Source organism: Strix uralensis, chromosome 21, assembly GCF_047716275.1.
Source record: "Strix uralensis isolate ZFMK-TIS-50842 chromosome 21, bStrUra1, whole genome shotgun sequence".
Lineage (NCBI taxonomy): Eukaryota > Metazoa > Chordata > Aves > Strigiformes > Strigidae > Strix > Strix uralensis.
In genome coordinates this window covers 6581271-6605484 of record NC_133992.1, presented here as the reverse complement: position 1 = coordinate 6605484, position 24214 = coordinate 6581271, and the positions used below count along the sequence as shown (strand labels likewise).

Genomic DNA, 24214 nt, shown 5'->3' with positions numbered 1-24214 from the left:
AAACGCTCGGGCCGTTTGCACGGCGTGGTTAAGGGTTGGAAGGTCTGACCCGAGTCTTCCCACCAAAGAGAAGACAGAGCAGGTAACCGATACGAGGAAGCAGCGCAGCCTCTTTGTTTCTCTGCCAACTGGTGGGATTCAGACTGGAAAAACTTGCTGTCTGGGCAGGGCCGGGAAAGGGAGGAGATGTTCCTGCTGTCTAAGCTTAGGCTTAAGTTTCTCCTTTGAATCGCTGTCTGGAGAAACATCTCCCTCTAGTCTCCCAAGCGATGGAAGGAAGCAGCAGTATCTCAGGACAGACACAGGGAGCACGCTCCCTTCCCAGGCCCTGGACTAGCTCTTGTTCTACTCAGCCCAAGTAGTTCTTTGGCGGTTAAAGCTTTTCCTCTTCCTCCCCAGAGGCAGGAAGGCAGCTGGGTAGGCAGGGCTGCTACCATCCTTTCTGCGTTTGCTGCAGAGGAGACCCTGGCAGGTTCAGAACTGACTCTACAGTGACATGAACCTCCAAGCAATTAGCGCTGGTCATTGTTAATGATCTACGAACACAAAGCCTCCGCCTGTTCCTCCCAGGTGGGCCACGAGCAGCACTCACTCACCTGGTAGAGCTCCTCCTTGGTCACGTAGGGCTTGCCCTCCGAGCTGAGGGCGCGGAAAGCGCTCTCGATCTCCTCGCTGGATTTCACGTTCTCCGTTTCCCTGCTGATCATGAACGCCATGTACTCCTGCAGCGAGACGTGCCCATCCCTGCCAGGAAACACAGCGTGTCAACAGCCATTAACAGCCAGAGCACGGCGCTTCCACACCCACCGAGAGGGGCTGCGGCTTTTCTGGGAGGAGTGAAGGGCTTAACGCAGGAGATTGTCAGCACCAGATCAGTTCCTGAAGTGAATTTCTTCTTCACAAGTGTCAGTCCTACCTTCACTGAGACTTGCACAGGAAGTGTTGTGAAAAGCCTCTCCCCAGCAGAAGCACGGCTCAGCCTGTGAGAGACCCTGCAGCCACCTCCCCAAGGGATACGGATACAATATTTTGCACTAGAAAAATAAGAGGTGCAACTCGTGTACCTGTTGGGATCGACAGTGTCAAGAATAGACTCAAACTCCGGGTCCGGTTCTCCTTCCTCAACCATCGGCAGGTCATAGCCAAGAGAGCGCAAGCAAGACTTAAACTCCTGGTGATTAAGTCGTCCAGATTTGTCTTTGTCAAAGTGCCTAAAAACACAAAAGCCCTTTTTTAAGTGTCAGTTGTTGAGTATCAAAAGCTACACAGTGGGTTGAAAACTAGAACAGATTATAACAGCCCACTACTCTGGATAAATGAGCTTGACGGAATAAACAGTCCCCGTCTAACATACATAAAACATAAGGACAAATTTTTTTACTTTGCTTAAAAAGCATCAAAAAAATGGCTGTAATGCCAGCTGGAATTCCTGCAGCGAGCGTGCCCAGGAGAGGCTCTGGCGTGGCGCTGGCTGCCAGCAGCGGGGGGCTCTGGAGGCTCCTGCCATCTGGCAGAGCGCGGAGCAGCTCAGCGCAAAGTTGGGCAGACAACAAAGGAGCTACAACCAGATCGGTCAGGGGAATCCTGTCAACAGGAGCCATCCACGTGCCAGGAACAGCTCCCAAGCATTCCTCTGGCACGCGTTCCCGGGACTCACTTGAACATCATGCTGAACTCCTTCAGGGCCTCCTCCGTGACTCCAGTCGTGTTTCTGAAAAGGAAGCAGCAGAGCTCGTGAACAGCTCCCAAACCGCGGAACTCTGCTGGAGCCCCTCTGCCCCGAGCCAGCGTCCGCAGCGGAAGGTGAAGACAAACGAGCAAACACGTGACATCACCACAGCTCGACAGAATAAATCAATTCCTCTAAGATCTTGTCATTGCTAACGGCCAACGGGAATTACTTCCAAACTGGTAACAGCATCCCTCTGAGGAGGGCCGGGAGGTGGGGGGGATTCACGAGCTCGCTCCACCCGTCAGTTGGAGCACAGGAGAGGCTCGTCAGCAAGGACCGTGCAAGGTTTGTTTTCAGACACAGGCAGCTCTGTCTCCTGCCCTCTACCCCCCCCAGTTACACCGGCTTCACACTGCACGTGGGCCTGGCAGTACCGAGCCTGAATCTGCTGTTCCAGGTTGTGCTGCATTCTCATCCCCAGCTGGTCAAGCTGATCCCACTGCTGGGCCAGCCCCACGGTGCTGTGCTCCGTGTATTTGTTGTCCAAGATAAGTGCCTCTTCCATGGCCGCTCCAAGGTCCTCGATCTTCTTCAGCTGGCTCCTCATCGCTCGGATCTCCTGGTGCTTGCGCTGTTAGGAGGGAGTGGAGAAAAATGGAGGAGTGCAAAAAAAACCCTTAAAAAGTTACAACACAGGCTGGCAGGGGAGGAAGGGTTTTACTCTTCTTCTTTTTCATATATAATATATACGTATACTGGGATTTGTAAAATAATATTCAAGCCAACGTTCCTCTTCATGCACACTACAGGGCTTGCAAAGCAGTTCTTGAGTCAAAAAACCCCTCTTGTTAGGAAACGTGCTGGCAATACTGTATCCTCTCTGCCCTACCCCGCTCATTTAGAAAAAAGAACAAAAAGGAAAACTACATCTGTGTTGTTTAACGGCTTGTGATGTACGTAGACAACAGATACATAATTAGAGAATCCCCAAAGTCTCCTCAGTACTCAGAATGTGTAAAACCAATTCAGATTTTCCCGTACAGTCACATGTGTTCCCACTCCCAGCCTGTGTTCCCGAGTCATCAGCTGGGAAAGGTGTTTCAGCAGCCGCTGAGCATTGCTTACCTTAGTAGCTTCCAACTGCGATTCCAGCGTTCCCGATTCCTCCACCATGCAGGACCTAAACACAGAATCACAGTCAGAAAGAGCACCAACCCCACAAAAATGGCAGGTGGGGCTTGAAATTAACAGTCCTTCCTTGAAATTAAAAATCCTTACAGCAGTATTATTCTCCTGTAGGTATTTAAACACTGTTTTTGTGTTTTGTTTATTCTGACTCATCCTATTGCCGACTGACACGTGCACATCTCGTTTGATTCTTGTTTCTTTATATAGTTAATTTCTAGCCCCATTTGAAAGGCAACATGATCAGCAGCCACACTTCATGCCAGATCCAAAGCACCCGCTTTACTGGACCTAATGAAATTAGAAACTTGGTGCAGTCCCACCCCCTCCCCGTGCCCAGCACACACACGCACACACCAACTACAGGTGATTCACTGGAGATGGGCTGTATTTGCCAGTAAGGTACAGGAGCTCTACAGAGGTGTGTTACGTGGGGATAAAATAAGGGGAAAAGTTGTCGAAAACTACTGGTTTGGTTTAAAAGTAATTTTAATAGGGCATAATCTCTGCAGAAAACTATAGGCCTCTCCTACAGAGCAGCAATGAACGACCTGCATCGACAGCAGGGCTGGGCTGTGCAGGTGGGCTGTCCTCTCCTTTGACTCAGGGGTGTTTAAGTCCCTAAAACTTAAGTCGCTGATATTTAAATCACTAAAACCAGGTTTTTGTCCCCACTGAAATCTATCCTCCTACATGCTTTTGAGCTTCTTGAGAAGCTTCTGAATCACTCTGTAGCAATGAAAATGCACCAAACATCTGGGTGTTTCTCACCACAGGGTTAAGGCTCAGATTCAGTGCACGCCTGGAGAGATGAAGCGCACGCCCAGAACCCTGAGCAGGAAGCTGGGAACCAACCGTGGAAAGAGTCAACAGGGAAACAAACCTCCAAGCATCTCTAAGCCGTGAAAGTTAGTTGGAAGGAAAGCGAGCCTTGGAATTAAAAAGTGCATTTGAAAACCAAAGTGAGGTAAGAAAATAAGAGGAAAAAACCTTCCAGATAGATCATCCCCAACTTCATACTGATAGACACGAATGACACGACGATATGCTATGCTAGTCAAAGAAAAGAAACCAAGTAAATTCCAAAAAGGAAGAAAGAAAGAACAGAGGAAAGAGCACACCCAAACACAGCCACGGCAGTGGAGCCACACTCCAAGCCAGCACCACCTTGCAGCAAACTCAAGCAAGTACTTAAAGAAAAATATTCAAATTCTGGTTGCACATACACAAAAATCTGTTACTATTTTTGCGTAAGTCACAAAAAGTGAATCTCACTAAGAGACAAATTGAAGTCTTGCAGTTAACTCATCTACAGATTCTTTAAAGGCATTCTTCTTCCTAAACTCCAAATTCTTCCTCCCCACCCCAAAGAAAACCTCCTCCAGGCAGCGCCGGGCGCACACAAGCAGCTACAGCACACTGAAAAGCAAGGTGTACGCATGGCAACTTTTATCTCGAAACTTCTCAGAAGCTCTGCCTGCCCTCTTGCCAAGGAAGGCTAAGCACAGCCAATGCCTCTCTCAGCTAAATCTGCGTGTTTAATCTATTCACGCAGAATTAAGGTCAAATTCTGCCTGGCATATCAGCAGCCTTCTGGTAATTTGTTCAACAAAAGAGCTTGGCATGGTGATCTTGAACCCTGACCCTACATCTTTTAGTAAATGGCTTCTTTCTGTTTGCTCGTTCTTGGATACCAGAACTAATCTACAACACTACTCTACAAAGGAGCAGAGAATTCAGCATCCGTTCCAGGAAAATCTGCTCGGTTCCATTAAACTATACAACAAAAATGGGGCAAATGATTTTTATCTGGCAGAAACAGCAGAACACAAGACACTGTGATCATTACAGAGCAAATAAGAAGCATAGTTATCTGCGAAGATTCCACCCTTTTATTATGAAAAGCCTTCTCTCTTCATGAGAGGCCCCTGCCACCGCTCCAGCACTTTACACAGGGCGGACACAGGCCTCTGCGCCAGGCCCATACGCTATTTGTTAGCCTTTTACATTATGTCTTATTACAAAGCTTCCATTGTGCTGCAGACTTTTAATACTGAGGAAATTTAAATGGACAGACACACTCTGAGAGGGTTTGGCAGTCTGAAGATGTTTAAAGATCTTGTTATTTCCTTTCCACTTCTGGACAAATGACCAGCATGCGTCCTCATCAGAACTATTCCCAGGGACACAAAGTGGACTTAAAACTGCAGGCATCAAATGGCCTGCCAACCCAGGCAAGTTCACAGGTTCACGTTGGAAGGTTTTGTTTCCTCCTATCAAGGACATAATCCTTGTGGGGCCTGGTTACGCAGCAGATTAAAAAATGGGCAGTTCATATTTACATGCTACGGAGTTTTAAGATACATAATTTCAGTAAAGCCTCTTCATAGGAATCTTGCCTCCTCCTTACCAAAAACAGTCAATACTTTGGAGCTTTAATTGTTCTGAGAACAGTTATAAGGGAAAAGTTTATTTCACTAAGCAAGTCTCTGAATGCTGGAAAACTAAAAATGTCAGCTGTTTTCCAAAGGCAAACCCTTCTGTGTTCTCCCATATCTCATCACGTTAAGAGCCTTTTCCTGTGCAAGCCCTCAGAGAAAAAGCAAGAACAGAAGTTTGGACTTCCATGGTATGCCAGTGGCTACCCATTAATAATTTCTTCTGCTTTTGACTGGGAAATGGTTATGTTTCTACTGGTTTATACTTTACTCCAAAATCTTGTCTCCTGTGTCTGTGCACCTCAGCCAGAGATTGCTCTTTTCAAATAAAAGGGGTTTCAGTGCAGCTTTCATGAGCATTGTAATGACAGAAGAAAACACACAGACAGAGCAGAACACATCACCAAATTTTTAAAGATATAAAATTCAATACTAACCCATCTAGCAGGTAAGTCCTGTAGAATGTGAAGATCCAAACATCAGGCAGCAGGACAGAGACAAGACAGTAAGAGAGGGACAGAGATTTGGGTGGGAAGCAAACATCAAAAAGTTAAAAATCGTATTTGTATTTCATTGTTTCATGAAGACACATACAGAACTACTTGTAAACACACAGAGACAGAGAATCACAGGATTACATGAAAACAGAACTCACCTCCTCTGACCCACAACGCGAGTGCGTCAGAACTGGCTAACAGCACTGTGAGCACGGTTACCTCTGTTTTCTAGAAACATGCTGTTCAGTTCACAGCAATTCTTGAGATTTTTTATTTTTAATGCAGTTGTTAAATCTTTGCTCCCTCTCCCTAGGCAAGGATATTATTAAACAGCACCCCGGGTAAGTGATTACAAAGTAGTCTTGAGCTTTTTTTCCACAGTTTCTTTCTCTACTGAAATTCTAGTGACATTTCTGATACACTATGCAACACAAAAGGAGCATTAACAGAAACGCCACTGGCACTTCACACAGTCTGCTTGGAGCTATTTGTTCCCCACCCCCCAGCTGTGCTGCAGACTAAGTCAGGAATGACTGGACCAGAGTGAAGTCTTGGATAACTGGAATTACTGCAGGAAAATTAATTCAGAAACATAAACATTTTTGAAGTCTGGTGTTTTGGGGACGACTTCTTCCCTGTGGCTAACAGGGCCTCCCTCAAATCCCAGCTCCAGCAAACGAACAAGTCCTGAACAGCCATTTTTCAGCAGGAGACATTTACAACTTAGACCACAGAGATGTAGGATGGATCACAGAATCCCAGAATGGTTTGGGTTGGGAGGGACCTTAAAGATCATCCAGTCCCAAACCCCCTGCCACAGGCAGGGACACCTTCCACTAGCCCAGGTTGCCCAAAGCCCCGTCCAACCTGGCCTTGAACCCTTCCAGGGAGGGGGCAGCCACAGCTTCTCTGGGCAACCTGTGCCAGTGTCCCACCATCCTCACAGGAAGGAATTTCTTCCTCAGATCTAATCTAAATCTGCCCTCTGTCAGTTTAAAACCGTTACCCCTCATCCTGTCATTACACCCCCTGATAAAGAGTCCCTCCTACCTTTCCTGTAGCCCCTTTAAGTACTGGAAGGCCGCTCTAAGGTTTCCTCATTACAAATATTAGTTTTTTTGTATCCTGGATACAAATATTAGCTGAGGAATTCTCTAAGGGCAGCTCCTGGGAAGACAAACTATACCTGGTCTCCTGAATCCACTGATGGAAAGCATTAGCATGCTGAGCAAATTCCTGGCGCAATTTGTCATTTTCTTCCTGCCTTCGCTGTTCCTTCTGCAGCTCCAATTCACGTTCCTGAGAAATGAACAAAAATAATTTCAGAGATAGTGTGCTTGCCCTCATTCTGTAATAGAAAGCAAAAACTAAGAGCTGCATACCAGCACGGTTCTAAAGCTCCAAACAAGACTGAGTACTCAAAGCATGTCCTGGATATCTAGACAAAATCATCTCAGATGACAACAGAACATTCCTACTGAATCTTGAGCATTGGAATTGAACCAGCAGTTACTCTACTGCATAGCATGGACTTATTTTATAGTTAGGAAGGGAGGCACATGTGCTTTGTCTTTTGAAAGACTGCAAATGAAAGACCATGAAAACAACCGACAATAGCACAAGTTTACAGCTAATGGAAATTCTTCTTTGCTCAGAAATTCTGAGATACTTCCATCTGTAGTGTATGTAGTGACAAACTCTTGTACTGATTATCTTGGAGGACAGCTTCCAAGAAAGACTTGAAAGGTCACAAACGACGAAATGAGTCTTTCTCTCTGACTTGCCTTGATAATTTTCTGCAGATTCCTCCAGGTTTCTTCAAGAGCCTCCATAGTAAACCAAGTATACGGGTTGGAGGCTACACGGAAGCTCTTGATCTGGCGATCAAGCTCGGCCAGCTGGTTGAAGTCAGCTTGGGCAGAACTAAGCGAGGAACGGAAAGCATCATGAGCTTCTCTCAGTGCTTTGATTTCTTCCAGTGAGTTACAGCGCACAGGATCTGTCAGGTCCTCTTCAGCATTCTCAAACCAGCTGTTGAAGGCAGATGCCTTCTTTGCAAAAGTCAGGAACAGATCCTCAACCTTGAAAAGAGAACACAATCCAGTTGTTCAGTTTGCAGTAATGCAAATTTCTATGAGTTGGATCTGGAATTAACATGCATCAGTGATAGTTTGCTTTTATTACTTATTTCTTGCAAGCGTTAAAAAAAATTCTTGTAAGTCTCCAGGATCTCCATGATCATTAGCTGCAAATGAAAAAGCTACAGAAGTTCCAAGTGTTTTCTTCAAAAGAGAACAATTAGATTTTTGCAGCCCCGTGGTTTGGCCACTCACCTTTCTGAAATGCTCCTGAGCCTCCAAGAGTTTCTTTTTCCTGGCGGCAGAATTAGCAAGTAGCTGATTCCAGCGTTTCATCAGGGAAGCATGTCGAGCCTCAATGGCCTTTGACTGGATGTGTTTGGCTGCTAGTAGCTGGTCTTTCAGAGCAGTGATGTTTGCAATTCCCTCCTGCTGGAAAGCTTGAAGTCCAGCATCAAAAGTTTCCTGAAGCATTAAAAGAAGAGCAAAATATTTTAGATTGTATTTTTATTTAAGCATTCCAAATTCCTGCATATAGTTCAAACATAAATACCAGATCCTTGTCTATTCCAGAAGAGTTCACCTGCCCTCTCCACACTTAGGGGTGGAAGCAGCATTAGCACTAACCTGTTTGGTGAGCAGCGTTTGCACAGAAGAGAGGTCACGTCCGTAATCATCTGTCTTCAGACTGTTTTCCTTCTCACCTGGAAAATGAAACAAATTCAGTAAAAACCTCTGTCTCAAATGTTCCCTCTACTTCAAATGAGGTTACCCCAAAAGCATAAATCAGGTATAGCACTGCTGATTACTTTGGGTTTAGGTCTGCTCGTTGCAACAGCAAGAGAGAAGCAGCTGTGTGAGATTTTTTGAAAGGAAGGAGCATTTCAGTTTCTTTGTGACAGGGTACTGTGCCCCAGTACAGAACATACCTATCCATGACTCCACTACATCTGCTTTCCAGTTGAACTGGAGGAAGGCAGAATTCTCATCCAACTTGGCTTTCCTCTGAGCAGCTGCTTTCTCCAGATCTGACACCTTGCCTCTGAGGCCCTTCATCTTGGCAGTAATGTTCTCCTCATGGTGATTGTTCTACATGACAGGAGAAAAAAAAAAGTAATGAACACCATATGATCTTAAGTTGGTGACAGAGCAAGGACTTCAACTGAAATATTTTGTTCTCAATGTACAAACACTGTCCAAGAAATAGCTTTGAAAGCAGTTAACACCAAAAGCTTATTCAGCTGCAAAGAGTAAGAGGTTTTTTTTTTTACCAGTTTATGCTCACCTTTTTAATGAGATCCTCTCCGTTAGCACAAACATCATTCACTCTGTCTTTGTGGACAGTGAAATCAGTCTCAAATGCTTCATGCTTTTTCAGCAAGCCCTGCAAATACGAGAGACAATTTTTAAAAATAATTTCTCACCACTTATTAAAAATTTAAAAAAAATTATTGTTCTATATCAGCATAAACTTTTTCCGACAAAAACGACTAATCTTAGCTGGTTAGCACAACTTGCTGTTTTTCTGTGGACAAAAGGAGACTGACATTGACTTCCAGTAGAAATTCAGGCACCTGAATTAACCAGGACTGCCCGTCAGGGGTCAAGAAATGCAAAGCTACATCAAATTGCAAGTAATTTCTACAAGAAATAACAGACTTGGGATGCTTTTATGAAATTAATTCATGTTTTTTACAATGTAGGCCTTCAAAAGGAACCAACAATAACGTCTAAATTGGAAATACAGTTCAAGAAAAGGTTCATTAAGCTCTAACCAACAATAATGCAACAAGAACTACAAAGAGCTGACAACTTTCTCCATACCTGGATAGCAGCAAGGGTGTCCCCATAATCCTCGCTGGCTACCAATGTCATTTTCTCATTGATCCAGGCTTCTTCTTCCTCAACATTTGCTACAAACTGCTGGTATTCCAGAGACTCCTCTAGACGCTGACCCCTGTATGGGAAGAGAAAGGTAAACTTAGTCACAGTGCTGCTTTATGGCTTTTAGATGCAAGATGTAAAAACAAATTACAGCAGCAAAAAAACTAAGAATGTACAGAGACTGAACCCTAAACACACCATCATTTATACTTCGCTTCTCCAGCAGCAGGCTGCAATGTCTACAGCTCTAGAAATTCACTGGGCCACAAAGCCTGCAGCTACTGAAGGACTAAAATTAATCATTTTGTCCCAAAAGCTTCGATTCAGAAAAATATCCTGACAGTGGATTAAGGCCAGTTAATTTCAAGTCTATGGTTTCCAACTGGTGCCAGAAAACGCTTAACACAGCACACCTCAAAAAAAGACTCACATTTCTACTGAGGAACATTATCACTAAAACTCTTTTCAATAGTCTAAGAGTCTGTCGTCAGTGACATGCTATTACATCATATTACTAATGACCCACACCCTAAACCCCTGAAATTCAGTAAATCTGGTCATGACGAGTCCATATGACTGTTTTAATTAATACTGAATTTTACAAGAACATGTCTCACATACCTAGCAGCTGCCAACTGTTTTAACTCTTTCCAGTGATCCACAAACTGAGCCAGTCTCTGCTGTATCTCCTCCTTTCCGATTGTGTTATCATCTGAAAGCTTCTTACCAGTGTCTAGAACACCCTGCAACGCAGAGAAACACACACGTAATGGAACATCACTTGCTCTCTTCTTATGCATTCTATTTGGATGCTAGCAAACCTATTCCTGGCTTCCATATTTGCCACATGCAAGAAAGACACTGTTTACAGAGAAACCTGACAAGGAGAGGGGCATTTACCTGGATAGCAGGTTCATGGGCAGCTAATTCTGCTTCTAAGCGCTTGTGTTTTTTCCGAAGGTTCTGCACACCGGTTAGGTCTCTGCCGTAGTCCTCTGAGCTAACCAGCAGTTTCTTCTCTCTAAAATCAAGAGAGAGGAGAGAAAGATAAAATTTGTAATTACTTCTAAAGGTCAAAACTGACAAAAGGGAAAAAACCCACAACAACAAAGCACTGCCAATAAGGAAATGCTCCTCACAGCACAAAAATCTTGGATGTAAGAAACTGCAAACAGCAGCTAGCTCCTGGCAGCACATTCAGGAGTAACGTGGGGGAAAGAAAGAATGCGACCGAAGCCCCATCATTTCTCTCTGAAGGAGAAGAGTTTCTCTGTACTGGTTTCCTTCTAAGAAGATAGATACCTTTTGTAAAGTTTACCCGCTGTTGTCCAATGCTATTTTTTTAGTTTACAAGCACAACAAAAGAAGTTCTCTAATTTGAATGATTTCAGTCAGGCTCACTTCTTTCCCTCCTCCCAAGATACTAACACCAATATGGAAAGAGCATTTGACTAATTACTACAGCTGGGTAGAACACACACACACACAAAAAAAGTACTTCAGACTGAAAAAGTAAGGTTTGAACTTTCGCTAGGAAGTTTCCCAGAAAGAGTAAAGTCAAATTTCAATTATCTGGTCCAGGTCTAAACAGCGTTAGTTTTTCCAGGACAAAGTTTTCCTTCTTGGGGTTTGACCAAAGGAAACTGTAGATAAGAAGCCACACCCCAGCTAGCGCTGAAGCCGTTTTGAATATAGTTTTTCTTGACTAGGGAGCAAAGGTGGTTCCTTGTACTGATTTCCACATACTTGTGGAAAGGGCAAGTTATAAACCCATACTACAGACTATGAATGCTGTTAGCAAGCTGGCTGCAAGCACATGCACCCACGTCAGAGCCTAGAACTTCCAAAATACACACTTGATCCAGGACTCCTCATCATCCATATCACGGAAAAACTGATGCAAACGGTGGGACTCGTTCAGCTTTGCCCGGCGGGCAGCTGCCATACTCTTAATCCTCTGAAAGCGCCCATTAATGGTCTCACGTTTATCCTTTACTTGGGATGTGTCAAAAGCACTGCTGGTCATCAAACTATCAGCCTGACTGTTCAGGTCCTTCAGACGATCCTGGAAAACGTGGGTGAAAAAGCACGTGAATTGCTTGGATCTCATTTCTGTGTTTGTTATGTCAATATAAAAATCATAATCTGACTGCTGTGCAGAGTCACAGTTTTTATTAAGAAAACATGTTTCAGCAAGTGTATATCTGCAGCATGTATTGAAGTGGTATCTGCAGAATTTGCTGATTACTATGATTTATCTTCCAAAACTAAAAGAGAAAGCAGTACCTCATGAGCAGATATATCAGCTTCCAGTAACTGGTGTTTCTTCAGAAGGTTGTTAACCGATGCCAAGTCCTTCCCATAGTCTTCAGATGCCAACAAAGCTTCCACCTGGGGGTAGGGAAGGAAAAAGGGGATGGAGAATGAGTTGTGTTCACAAACCCCTTGAAATTATCATGTCTTTAAAATTCTGCAAATTAATTCTCTTCTCAATTTTCTACAGCGTGGATAAATCTTGGCCTCATCACCTGTTTAATTCCTAACAGATTCTATACAAATATGCTTCTCACCTTATTGTTTATAAATAATAACAAAAACACCCACAAGATTTTTAGTCATAATGAAGATTTTTCCAGAATAAATCTAGACTTGCTCAAAGGCAGACTGTGCTCCACAAAATCTAACATCAGCAAAAGGAATCAAATATTAGAAAGACAGGTCTTGCAAGTCAATAATCCCAATCTCAGTTACCTCCGACAGCCAGAAATCGAAGTCCTTGATTCCAGTATTGAAATTCTGTTGCTTATTAGCTTCCTTCAGTTTCTGACTCTTCTCTGCTGATTTCTGTACCAGGAATTGCCACTGGTCAGCCAGGGCAGCTAGGCGTGCCTGTTACAAAATGGAAAAGATAAATGCTACAAACTAAAAACATAAGTTCTGATAATGCAAAACCAGAATTTGATGCAAGCTTGGCTGTTGATTCCAGATATGCAGATTACAAAGTCACTGTTTCATGATGCCTAGCTATCATTCAGTTCAACTTTTACATCCCCATTGTAGGATTGGAAAATTTCTCATCCTTGAGAACAAAGCAGAATGATTACCCTGATTTCTACTGCATGGTTGAAATAGAAAAGCTTCTATAAAACAAGATTTGGTTTTGAGGGACAGTCTCCTCCCCCAATTATCCGAACACTTCTCAAAGCAAAAGCTAAGCAAATCTTCTAAGACTTGTTGCATCTACCTTCACAGCATCCTCGCTGCCAGCACATGCTCCTCTTTCAATCAGTGAGTTCCCCATATCAATGACTCCGCGGATCCGATCCGCGTTGGCATGGAGCTCAGCTTCAAAGGCTTGGTGTTTCTGGTGTTTGCTCTGAATATGATAAAAGCAAAACTGTTAGAGACTGCATGAAGGGCTCCTAAATTGTTCTCATGGGCCAAGAGGACAGCACAAGAGTTGTCGACATACATAAAGAAATTTGCATATAGCCTGTTCTAAAGAAGTTCTCTCTCTCTCAGTAAGAATACTTATTGTTCACTCAAATAGTGGCTCTCATTAATCTGAGTAAACATCAAGCTTTGACCTGGCAAGACTCTTGGAGAGCTGATACATATAACTTGGGCAACATCTGCATTTTACACATGCCCATGCAATGTTCCTTGCATTAAGCTTAGCTGTTACTCAAGTGAAGCTTTCTCATTTCAATGCCATCACCTCTGAAAAGCAGCAATATGATACATACCCTAAGCAGAAGCACAGTAGATCATCCCTTCTACTCCTATAGTAATTTCACAAATTTCTATTCCCCTTCCTAATCTTTAAGTAATTAAGAGAAATCACTGCTGCAGCCTGCTTTCTGCACAGTTTTGATATTAGTCAGTCATACACAGCTGCATTATACATTAATGAATCAACCACCTCTATAAAAATAACTGAATTATTTGTTAAAAAATTTGCTCTGCTGAGTTGAGAGCACCATGAGAACAATAGGAGCCTTGGTGTGGGAGGAAGTATGCAGTTCTCTCTCATATATACATGATCCATCCACCCACCAGCAAGATAACAATAGCACAAAAATGACAAGACAGAATTTACAAGTATTAACTGGAAATGCTAGTAACATTGGACATGGGTATTACAATGCCCTGAGAGAATGGAATGAAAGGAAATATTAGATTAAAAATAAAAGATGGAAAATACTATAGTGCTGGCATGAGAAATTCTGCATGAACTGCTTTATTTTGGGAACTGTTAATCCTGAAGGCTGAGATTATAAAAACATATCCTTCAAAGCTAGATTTAACAACATGTAAAATTCAATTAAAAAGCTGCCAATTGCGTATCTCCGTATAATTACCATGACAACAAATCCCAGACAAGCTTTTTTGGTTTAATATAAAATTCTGATTTTTTCAACTTAAAAAATAATTTAAAAAATTAATGTACCACAGCCTAAAGTGACAAACAACAGTTCCTTCCTTTCTTCCTCTAGTCACCTTCCCCTTTCTCTGTTCTGTCTTCTCCTTCCATATATCCTCATTTTACTCCACTTTTTGGATTCTTCCAAGTCCTGTCAGCTTGCCATCTGGTACATAACTTTTTCTGGAGTGTTCCTTCTGTATTATTCCCTTCTACGCTACTGCTGCAAGAACTAAGCTATCTAGGTCTATAACTTTATTGAATCCTCCATCTTCAGCATTTGGTTCTACAAACACAAGCTAACAGAGCTGGCGTTATGTCATGTGTTAAATCATCACCACTGAAGATCCAGAGAGGAGGATGACAGGCCCAATAGCCAAATTTCTGAAAAAGTAGGATAGAAACCCATTTTTCCATGGGTCAGTTCCTAAAAAACCCCACCAAACTGCATCACTACTCCACCACAAATTAAACAGATCATGCAGAACACCTGCAAAACGAATACATAAATAAATGATGCTGAATAGGCATTAACAAAAAAGCCACATCCATCACATGAAGATCAATAGCTGTACCTGGATGTAGGTCAAGAACTAACAGAAAACAGAGAGATTGCATGAGCTGACGGATGGAGCAACAGACTGCAACCAGACCTTGTGCTCACACATAAGCTATACAAAGAAAACAAATTCACATACCAGGGCTAGTCCAAACTACTTACCAGCAGTTTGGAAAGCTATAAAACAGATCGAGAGAAGTAGTTCAGTGCATTCATAAACCAGTATTAAAACATAAGAGGTAACTTTAATTATTCCTTAACACTGAAAAATAAATGAGACTTTGCATTTTAGAACATGACAGAGATGAGACCCAAGAACTCTATTTCCTTATTTTATTATCTAGATGCTGGGACAAAGACAGAATAGCTACTCAGGAGTTTCTTCAGGAAACTTGCTGCTGCAGATATCACGTATCTTATTAATTAAATGCATCAATAATTACCAAGTGAGTTCTATTTTGGGTCTCCTTTCATGCATAATGTAACTTCCATTTTCTCCTTGTTAAACGGAGACCATGTCCAACATGGTGTATTATTGTTATCACCGAACAAGAACTCCTGAGCATATTTTTTTCAAGCCAGAGTATTGGAGCTGAGAATCATATTCACCTGGATATTTGTGGGATCTTTATATGACTCATCACTTGCAGTCTGGAGTTTTTCACTGATCCAAGCTTCTATTTCATCCACATCACGACTGAACTGCTGGAGGGTCTGAGATTCTCCAAGCTTTGATCTCTTTTCAATCATTTGAGCTTTCAGACGAAGCCACCTGTACGCAACCAAATACAGACATTCAATGAAAAACTAGGACTGCACACGGCATCATTAACAGCTACAAAATGCTGCTGAAGAGCATTCTCTTCCAGTCAGTATGTGCTTCCCACCTAACAGGGCAACACTGACCTGTCCAGAACCTCGTTGCGTCTGTTCGCAATGACTCCTTTTGCATAATGATCAGCAGAGATCAACTGGTCGGCAAAAGACTGTAAGACAGCAATTTTCTCTTCCTATTAAAAACAGAAGTCATAAATTAGAACTGTGGTTCCTTAAAGTCAAGTGATGAGCAACGTCTGGAACAGAACAAGACTTTTTTTTCTTCTTTAAATATACATTATTGTAAATGTGACTCCATGAAGGAAGTCTGTCTTCTGCAGGACTGGAGAGTTCAACTTCAGAACATCTTTCACCTGTGGCATTTAGAAAAAAAAGTATCTTCTGGACTTTAAAAGCAGGCAGCTTCCTGTTACAAGAAACTGAAAATACACCTTTTTCTGTTGTAAATAAAGAAAAAATAATTTCAAATGAGTAAGAGATTTACACATATACAAGTCACTATTCCTACACTGTTTGTAGGCAGTGAAATACATCCCCATCTGCATTAGCTGCTTCTAAACTTCTGCAGCAAGTCCCAAATGGCTGAATATTTAGAACTGAACACTAGAAACTGTACATGGTAGTAGCTTCTTTTGTGAATATTCTGCATAAGAAAAGCAACACCATTTTCCCCTTATTTCAGCTACACTCCTCACCTGGACATTGATTGCCTTATCAAAATCTTCATGTTTCTTGATAAGTGCTTCCACACTGTCTAAGGAGTCTCCTTTATCTTCTGTATTTAGGAAAGCCTCTCGGGCAGCCATCCAGTTTTCAGCTTGTTCACAGTCCCGATGAAACAGCTAGAGAGGAAAAAAAACAAACTCTAAAGCATAAGAAAGACAGACCAAGAGCACTGCTCATCACTACAAAAGAGCAAACTTTCTTACGAAAGAAGGAATTATTTTTCTTTTTCGAAATGCAGCAGAGTACCTGTAGTTCTAGGCACTGGTCTAGCATCATCCTGCGCTGGACCCAGGCCTTCTCTAGGTCTGTCCGTTCTTGATCTAGAATATCCAGTTTCTCCTTGATCTCTGGGCTGGCATAGTGTCCATGAGCCAGAAGTTGTTGTCCAAACTGTTCAAATGCCTGGAAAGTGCCAGTCCTTGCATCTATTTCAGTGCGGTGTTCCTGCAAGGTACAGAGATGTGTTACTAAATAAACAGACAGCAGAGCTGAAACTGATCTATTTTTGGAACTCTAGATGGAAAGCGTCAGAAAAAGAAATGTTTGTTGATGTTTATGACACACACTTATCTTCCACATACCTGGTGCCTTTCCAATAAAGCTTCAGCTCCAGTCACATCCTTTGCAAGTTCATCTGAGGAGACCAGGCCCCGGATTCCATTGATCCAAGACATAAGGTCCCTGTGAACACATAATAGAGAATTTTTCCCTTCCTCCATTGAATTAAGCCAGAACAGGAAAAACAGTCCTTTTCTGAAACCTCCTCAGAAATATTCCTGTGGAACAATAAGCCATATATACTTCACTAATAATATACCAGACAGGCAAACTGGGGGCAGGAGGAAGAGCATCTTTACCTGAAGTCACTGAGGAAACGCTGCAGATCATGAGAATCTCCAAGTTTCTCTTTGCGCTGGTCAGCACGTTTTCCCAGACTATTCCAAGCCTGATTCAACTCGGTACATTTTTCTTGGAGATCTTCTGCAGATTCTGGATGTGACTGGATCAGACGCTGGGCAGTTTCACCAAGAGAATTCACCTAAAATTAGAGAAAGGGGAATAAACACAATGAAGACAAAAAGGATCTTTTCTATAGCTCAGTCATTTCTGCTAGATTAAAAAAAAAAAAAGCTTTTGGTTTTGTCCTCCTCACAATCTTACCTTGTCTCCAAGAGCTGCCAAGTCTCTCTCAAAGCCTTCATGTTTGCGCTGCAGAGCCTGCACACTGGCCAAGTCATGTCCATAGTTGTCTGTATTTAATGCTTGATTCTTCTCCTCTATCCATTCTTTTGTTTCATCAGCATCTCTGATTTGAGTGAGGGGAAGGCAAAAAGAGAATTAAAATGGAGGTCATACTAGGACCTCTGATACCCAGCAGGTCACCAAGTTCCTGACAAGCTCATGTAGTTGATGGTTCTATTAAATTATTTCCCAAGACGACCCAAGTGAACTTTGGCAAAATAGGACAGTAGTCCAGACCTCCCAAGCCTGCAGCAATTCCATGCTTTCATGTTAACAAGTCTTTCTTTCTCTAGGAAGAACATAAAGAATTCTTGTTGGACCACTGGTGGTCTAACTTCTAATGAACAAGCTGGGGGTTGAAATATGATTTGTTTAGAACAGGTCCCACTATGTTTTAGAACTCTTAATAGACAAGCATTTTACTGAATTAAGACCAAATACGATGCAAAGACCCCACCTGTGGAATCTCTGGACTTCATGGGCACTGCCCAACAGCTGGCTTCGCTCCTCTGCTAACTGCTGCAGAGATCTCCAGCGTTCATTCAGTTCCTGCAAATCAAACAAAAAACCCCACTGATATTGCAGACCACAGTTTCATGGCATCATTGTTCACATAAGAAACTCTTGTGCTGGACTCACTGAAGGTTTATGATGTCAAACAGAAAACTTCAGTAACCAATAACGTTTTGTTCACTATGCTTATCTGCACCTTCTTTATTCTGCTGACATTTGCAAACACACCAACAACCCCTTCTTCACCTCCGTTCTTACAGGCTTTATTTCAGGGGTCTACTGAGAATATTCAATAGCAATGCTGGAAGATTTCCTAAAATAGCTACACTTCTTTCTTTTACAGGATATAAACTTCATCAAGCAGTCAGTAAGATAAATAAAAAGTCAAGACTGGCCTTTCGCTACAGGTGAAGGTTACTATATTCTGCTTAATTCCAGAAGAATGCACAAATTCAAGTAGCCTAGTTAAATAATTTGAAGGGTTTCTCTGAATATGTAAAACCAAATGATTTTATGTATATAATAAGATACTGATGTAACCTGAGAAGCAAATGCTGTACATGTCAATACTTCTGTCAATAAGTTGATTCAAACGGTTTATAAACAGTAATGAAAAACAAAGACTATGGAAAGGGAAGGTAAAAAACCATTCCCAGCTTTCAAATCAGCTCAGAAAGATGGTTTTTTTTGTATTATTACCTTGATTGAGTTAAAGGTTGCCACTGTGTGTACCATCATACGTGCAGACTGTATGAAAAGGCAGAAATAAAAAAATGTACCATTAAACTCAACTCTAACCAATCAGAGCCAAAATCAGACTGAAAGAAAACACCTTAAAAATCCGTAATAACTTGGCCTAGGTCAAAATACAGACTTTGTAAAAGGCAGGTCTACGAGATGTAGGAGGAAACAAACACCCTAGATTTTTAAGGTTTCAAGGGAAACTGCTGAATTTTTGGATTTTATTATTTAAATTAAAAAATCACCAATTCTTGTTGACATGGCTGCATTTTCTATAATGCTGTCAAAATACTGCATACTTAGCTGGTTTTCCCACATTCGCACAGCTTAAAAGATGTATGAGCAGCTTTGAGTCTAAGAGGGTGGCTACAAGACATGAAACATGGGAATGAAATACTAGAGAAAAGCACAATGTTGGATAACATCAAAAATATTCAAGATATTTTTGTGCATCAGCAGGTGACAGCTATTCCATTGTAAGCCACTAATGAATGGAGAAAGGCTTCTTCTAACTATTGTAGAAAACGAGCTAGAGATGAATAATGGAAGACAAAGATACTGCTATACACATACACCATATTCCTTACTAAAGGAATATTGATATAAATGGCTTTGACTTTCAGGAATAAAAACATTTCTTTCTGCTCGCTACATAAAAAAAAAAAAGAACTCATGCTAAGTGAACAGGGACCATTTCTCATCTAGTGGCCATGTAATACCCAAAAACATTGGTATAAAAACTGGAATCGGTCTTACAGTACAAACTCAAAACAAAATGGAGTTTTACAGCAGAAAGGTAAAAAATAGATTGCTGGAAATTCCTACAGCTAGAGCAATTCTGTTGGAAATCTCATAACTATTCTCATATCTGCAAACAGAGAGCTGACGTAGTCACTCAACTTTGCCTAGATGGCTTTTGTTTTTAAAACAGAGTAGTACCTATGTGACATCTTAATATATTGAGAGAATCTGTATGCAAGTATATGAAAGTGAATTCATGCTGAATGCTCAACAAATTTTTGTAACACACTTGTTGAAGTAAACAAGCAAAGCGAAATGAAAGTCACTAACCCTAAACCAATACCAATTCAAACACTTGCTGAGACTAGGACACCACTAAAATCACTTTGTCAACAGTCTTTAAAAAAAAAAAAAAGGGTGGGAATAAAAAAAAAAAAGAAAAAAGGGCATATGGGAAGGTGTACAGTCTAAAAAAGATGATGTGCTGTAGTTCTGGTTTTACTTTCTCGTTGTGTGCTATTAAGCAACGACACCTACCTTCCAAGGAGAGGCTGTCTTAGAATCAGTTTCATCCTGTTTGAAAATGTGAAGAAACAACTTTAAATAGGAAGCAAAATCTAAACCTATCAGAATATACTAAAAGTCTTTGAAATTTCTCCATGTTCAGTCCTTAACAGAGTAAATCAATTTTTACAAGTAAGTATTTCCATCATTTTGGGTTATCCTGCTCTGCATTGATTTGTGACGTGGGGTAAGCCACTCAGGAAATAAAGGGATCAAAGATAAGATAATCTTTTTATGTCCATTCAAAGTCATTACTGAGCTCCTTCATGGAAATGAACTACAATTATGGCTGAACTTCTACCTGTACATCCCAAACCTGTTATAAATGCCACATTATCTCAGAAATTAACACTTACCCTGGGCATCATACCATAGATTTCCTGAAAAGGAAAAAGGACAAACAGAAACAACTTGTTATTTTCTAACAGAAAGAAAGTTTTTACTGTTTTTGAGAAAGGGAAGATAGCAGGAGATATGCTTCCATCCTTCTTCTACAAACTGGTTACCAGGATGTCATTAAGCCAAACAGTGCTCACACAACATAAACGTGTAGCAGAAATGGGAGTTTGGCTACTCAACCATCTACTGCAATGCATCATCTTAGAGCTCAGAAAATAAGCTGCTTGAATATTCTGTTGGCGCCAGATAGAATTATTTACAGAAATAGCACAAGTATGTGAAAAGCTGGGGGGAAAAAGAAGTATATTACTAAAAAACACAAACCAGAAAACCCACAAAACCCCTCCACTGTAAGTTGAGCTCTATTTTATTTCTCTTTTCCCCTAGCATTCCTCACCATTTTTCCTGCAAAGAAATAAAGGCTGAAATTTCAAATTTATAAGCAGCAAAGCTAATGCATGGATTCTCCATGACTTTTGATATTACTTTAAAAGACTTTCCATTCCTAAAAAAGCTCTAAACGGTGCAGCTGACTATAGCACTATTTAAAAAGAAACAATTCAAAGGGTACCCTTGTGATGGCCACACTACAGAAGCAGCATTAAGTATCTCCGGTTAAAATAGCAGTATTATCAGACCAGAGAGGAAAAATGAACAGCCAGAATCCTGCTATGACACGTAAAGCAGAAGACAACAGACAAAAGAAAGGAAGAAAGTCTAATCCTTTTGAGAAGCAAAAGACTAAGTCATAGAAAAATTGGACCTGTTGCTGTACTGCTTGCACTTCATCTGCCATCAACCCTTCTGACTCCAGGTCATTCGCAACCTTGTTTATGTCCTTCAGACGTGACTCGTTAGCTTTTAAATCCTGCACAGAACCGTAAAATATCACAGTGTTAACATTCACACAAGCAAAACATGTGGAACAAGCTGGCACACCAGGGGTGCCAGAAAGTACGTGGTTTGTGAACAGCAGGAATTCAGCACATTTGACCTTTACAGTTACCAGTGACTATACAATGCACGAGAGTCTATGCCAAGAAACCCCAGCTGCCAGTGCCAAGCAGCAATGGATTAAAGAAACACGCTATCAGCTTTCCACACGAAAGTTAATTAACAACCAGGAATGGAATACATTTTTAAACTGTCAGGTATACAACATGAACAAGAAGATCAAAAGCTATCATCCATACTACTGCATGAATTAGCTAAAAGGCCGAATTAAAAAGGCATTTTACTGCGACACTTAAATGCTCCCAGCCAAACAGATAGACAGAGAGGCTTCCATAAAGCAGAAAGGGAACTTGGTTAGAAAAGAAATAGTGGAGAACTTGCATTTGAATTTTAATAGGTGACACATTTTAATTTCAACCATTAGCTTATTTTAGAAGAACCCAAACCCAGTAACTGCTATCATCTTCTCACCTACAATACTAGGTTGGCTCCAATTGTTTGTTAGCCAGCTTTAAAGCTGTAGACACGATAATGTCCACAGAACTGTCAAATCACTGTCTTTTCCAGTGTATAAGGTCAGACATCTTTGCATTTCAGTGCTTAGTATCTTAACAAAGTGAACAGAATAAATATATCTGCCCAAGCAATTTTTTCACACCTCATTCAAAGAAAAAAAAAAATAAATTAACTAGTATTGCGAAGATTGGGAGAAAAAAATAAAACCGAAAGCCTACCGGCATTTTGAAGCAGAGAATTATTTTTTCCACATCTTGGGAAAAACTCCACAGATGGAAACTAAAAAGCATCTTTCCTTTCAACAAAAAGGAAGAGGAATAGCCTAACTGAAGGTTATGCTTTACACAAAATGAAACTCCTCCAAAGCTTGGCAGATTCTGTATTTGAATGTGTTGAAAGAGAGCTTGAGTTCTCTGGGAGCTGGGAAGCGTGTAGCAAGCTGGTAATCTAACTGAAGACTTTTGAATGTGGGATTCTCTCCATCCTCACAAAACAAAGAAATGCATATATACCTTTTTATTTCCAATCAAAGCCATGTTTCCTTCTCATCTATGCTCAGCTACAAAAAATTATCACAGATCAGAAAGCCTGAAGAGAAAGGCCAAAACAAACACACACTTATGCAGCATTACAACATACCTTCTGAAAATCATCAAATTTCTTCTGCAGCACCTCCACCTGCTCCAGATCAGCACCCACTTCCTCATTTGTGAGTGCAGCTTCCTTCTCATTGATCCACTGCTGAAGCTCATTAGCTTCACGGAAAAGCATAAATTTTTTGCAGCTTTTTTCTAGCATGCCTTTACGTTTTTCTCCCAGCTCAAGAAGAGAGTGATACCTGGAACATGCAGAAAAGGAAAGCAGGGGACAGTCAGTTTGAACTGAGCAGAGTCACAGTAATTTACCAAGTACTGGCATCACCAAAGATGTGGGAAATCCCTGCAGTCTATACGCTCTTCTTCTACAGAATGATCTATTTGTACCTAATTAGGTAAATGTAAACTGTACATATTTCTATGTGGATATGCACACCAAAATGAGATCTCCCACATGCAACACTTCACTGGGCAAAAGCAAACCCAAATCACAGCTCAGGGCAGGGCAGGCTCTTAAGCTACAGCAGCACTGCAGTGCAGGAATGACTCCATAGGGTCTTACTTTCCAAGAGGTATTTTCCTAAAGTACATCAAGTTTGCCAGTAGATTATTAAAATCCATTAGCCTCCCAGCTTTTGGACACAAATGTTTTACCTAGCCATTATTCAGTGCAAAATCTGCTGAATGTTTTAAAAAAAAGGTGTTATTTCTTTGATAACACAACTATATTCAACTAGGAAATCCATGAAACTCATTACACCATTTTTTTTAATCTGTGGAATTCCCAACATCATCAGTGAAATTACTCCTCATTTACATTAGAATAATTGCCAAGTAAAACCTCTAAAATGTTTAAATTGGTTTGAATGGGCAAATAAACCTCAAAAGACCAGCCATTTATTTAAAACCACAAGAAAACTTGATGTCTCCTATTTGATTCCTGGTAACCAGCTAGACACAGATGCTCCTACAAGACCTTTCCCAAGCTACTGCTGAAAAAAGCCATCAGAAGTTTTAGTCATTGATACTGAATTACAGATCTCTTTAGCAATGCATAATGCCTGTTTTTAAAGAACCTGCATTCAGAAAAGCCACACCCTTAAGACCCATTCTTACTGTTACCCTATTTTATGTCTTCCAGAAGATGAGACACTCTAGCTGCATGTGGATGGGGTTTTTTATACCCCGAATCAGATTGCACATTGGTCTACTACAGCAATTAAAAGCGGCAACTGATTCTCATTATTAAGCCATGAAGATATCCCTTTTGATGTTATTAAATCAAATAATATAAGATACTGCTGAGATACCTGCAGGGGCCTCAAAGGGGAAAAGGGCAGCCTTACAATGTTTTCATTTTCCACCTTGGAGCACACAGGCAAACACTGAGCAATTACACCACCCAGCTTGAAGAGTTCACTGATGTAGCATTTTCCTAACCAGTAACTCAGAGATGACAAAGTCTGTTGAAGAAAATTCTTGATACCCTGGGCTGTAATGTCTATACGTCAAACTGATAATGAACTTTAAGTCCTTCCATGGAAGCAGAGACTTTGTGGTTTCCTATCTCTCCTGGTTTAAGACTGGATAGAAAGGAATTAAGAATCTTTTGTATTAGGTTTGGATAGAAACATTCTACCCTGATTGGA

The 24214-nt window shown here is 41.3% G+C and overlaps 1 protein-coding gene across 14 annotated transcripts in view; it reads right to left on the bottom strand.

The window, feature by feature from the left end:
* Window positions 1-24214, bottom strand: part of SPTAN1 (spectrin alpha, non-erythrocytic 1) — a 52127-nt gene that overhangs the window by 459 nt on the left and 27454 nt on the right. For 4 of the 14 annotated variants that reach the window (XM_074891057.1, XM_074891054.1, XM_074891058.1 and 1 more), the window contains 34 exons: window positions 22609-22807; window positions 21263-21367; window positions 20457-20480; window positions 20074-20109; window positions 18754-18801; window positions 17999-18090; window positions 17461-17605; window positions 17157-17338; window positions 16881-16980; window positions 16546-16743; window positions 16269-16415; window positions 15643-15746; window positions 15346-15508; window positions 14899-14913; window positions 12999-13130; window positions 12506-12643; window positions 12041-12145; window positions 11611-11819; window positions 10655-10775; window positions 10376-10497; window positions 9695-9827; window positions 9156-9254; window positions 8800-8959; window positions 8498-8574; window positions 8126-8335; window positions 7577-7873; window positions 6979-7091; window positions 5733-5750; window positions 3848-3910; window positions 2798-2852; window positions 2107-2303; window positions 1658-1711; window positions 1065-1211; window positions 597-744 (listed from right to left, as the gene is read on the bottom strand). In XM_074891057.1, coding sequence (XP_074747158.1) covers window positions 597-744; window positions 1065-1211; window positions 1658-1711; window positions 2107-2303; window positions 2798-2852; window positions 3848-3910; window positions 5733-5750; window positions 6979-7091; window positions 7577-7873; window positions 8126-8335; window positions 8498-8574; window positions 8800-8959; window positions 9156-9254; window positions 9695-9827; window positions 10376-10497; window positions 10655-10775; window positions 11611-11819; window positions 12041-12145; window positions 12506-12643; window positions 12999-13130; window positions 14899-14913; window positions 15346-15508; window positions 15643-15746; window positions 16269-16415; window positions 16546-16743; window positions 16881-16980; window positions 17157-17338; window positions 17461-17605; window positions 17999-18090; window positions 18754-18801; window positions 20074-20109; window positions 20457-20480; window positions 21263-21367; window positions 22609-22807 — 4156 coding nt within the window. The remainder of the gene's footprint in view (window positions 1-596; window positions 745-1064; window positions 1212-1657; window positions 1712-2106; window positions 2304-2797; window positions 2853-3847; window positions 3911-5732; window positions 5751-6978; window positions 7092-7576; window positions 7874-8125; window positions 8336-8497; window positions 8575-8799; window positions 8960-9155; window positions 9255-9694; window positions 9828-10375; window positions 10498-10654; window positions 10776-11610; window positions 11820-12040; window positions 12146-12505; window positions 12644-12998; window positions 13131-14898; window positions 14914-15345; window positions 15509-15642; window positions 15747-16268; window positions 16416-16545; window positions 16744-16880; window positions 16981-17156; window positions 17339-17460; window positions 17606-17998; window positions 18091-18753; window positions 18802-20073; window positions 20110-20456; window positions 20481-21262; window positions 21368-22608; window positions 22808-24214) is intronic. The other 10 variants (XM_074891059.1, XM_074891064.1, XM_074891056.1 and 7 more) reach the window with 5 other exon arrangements.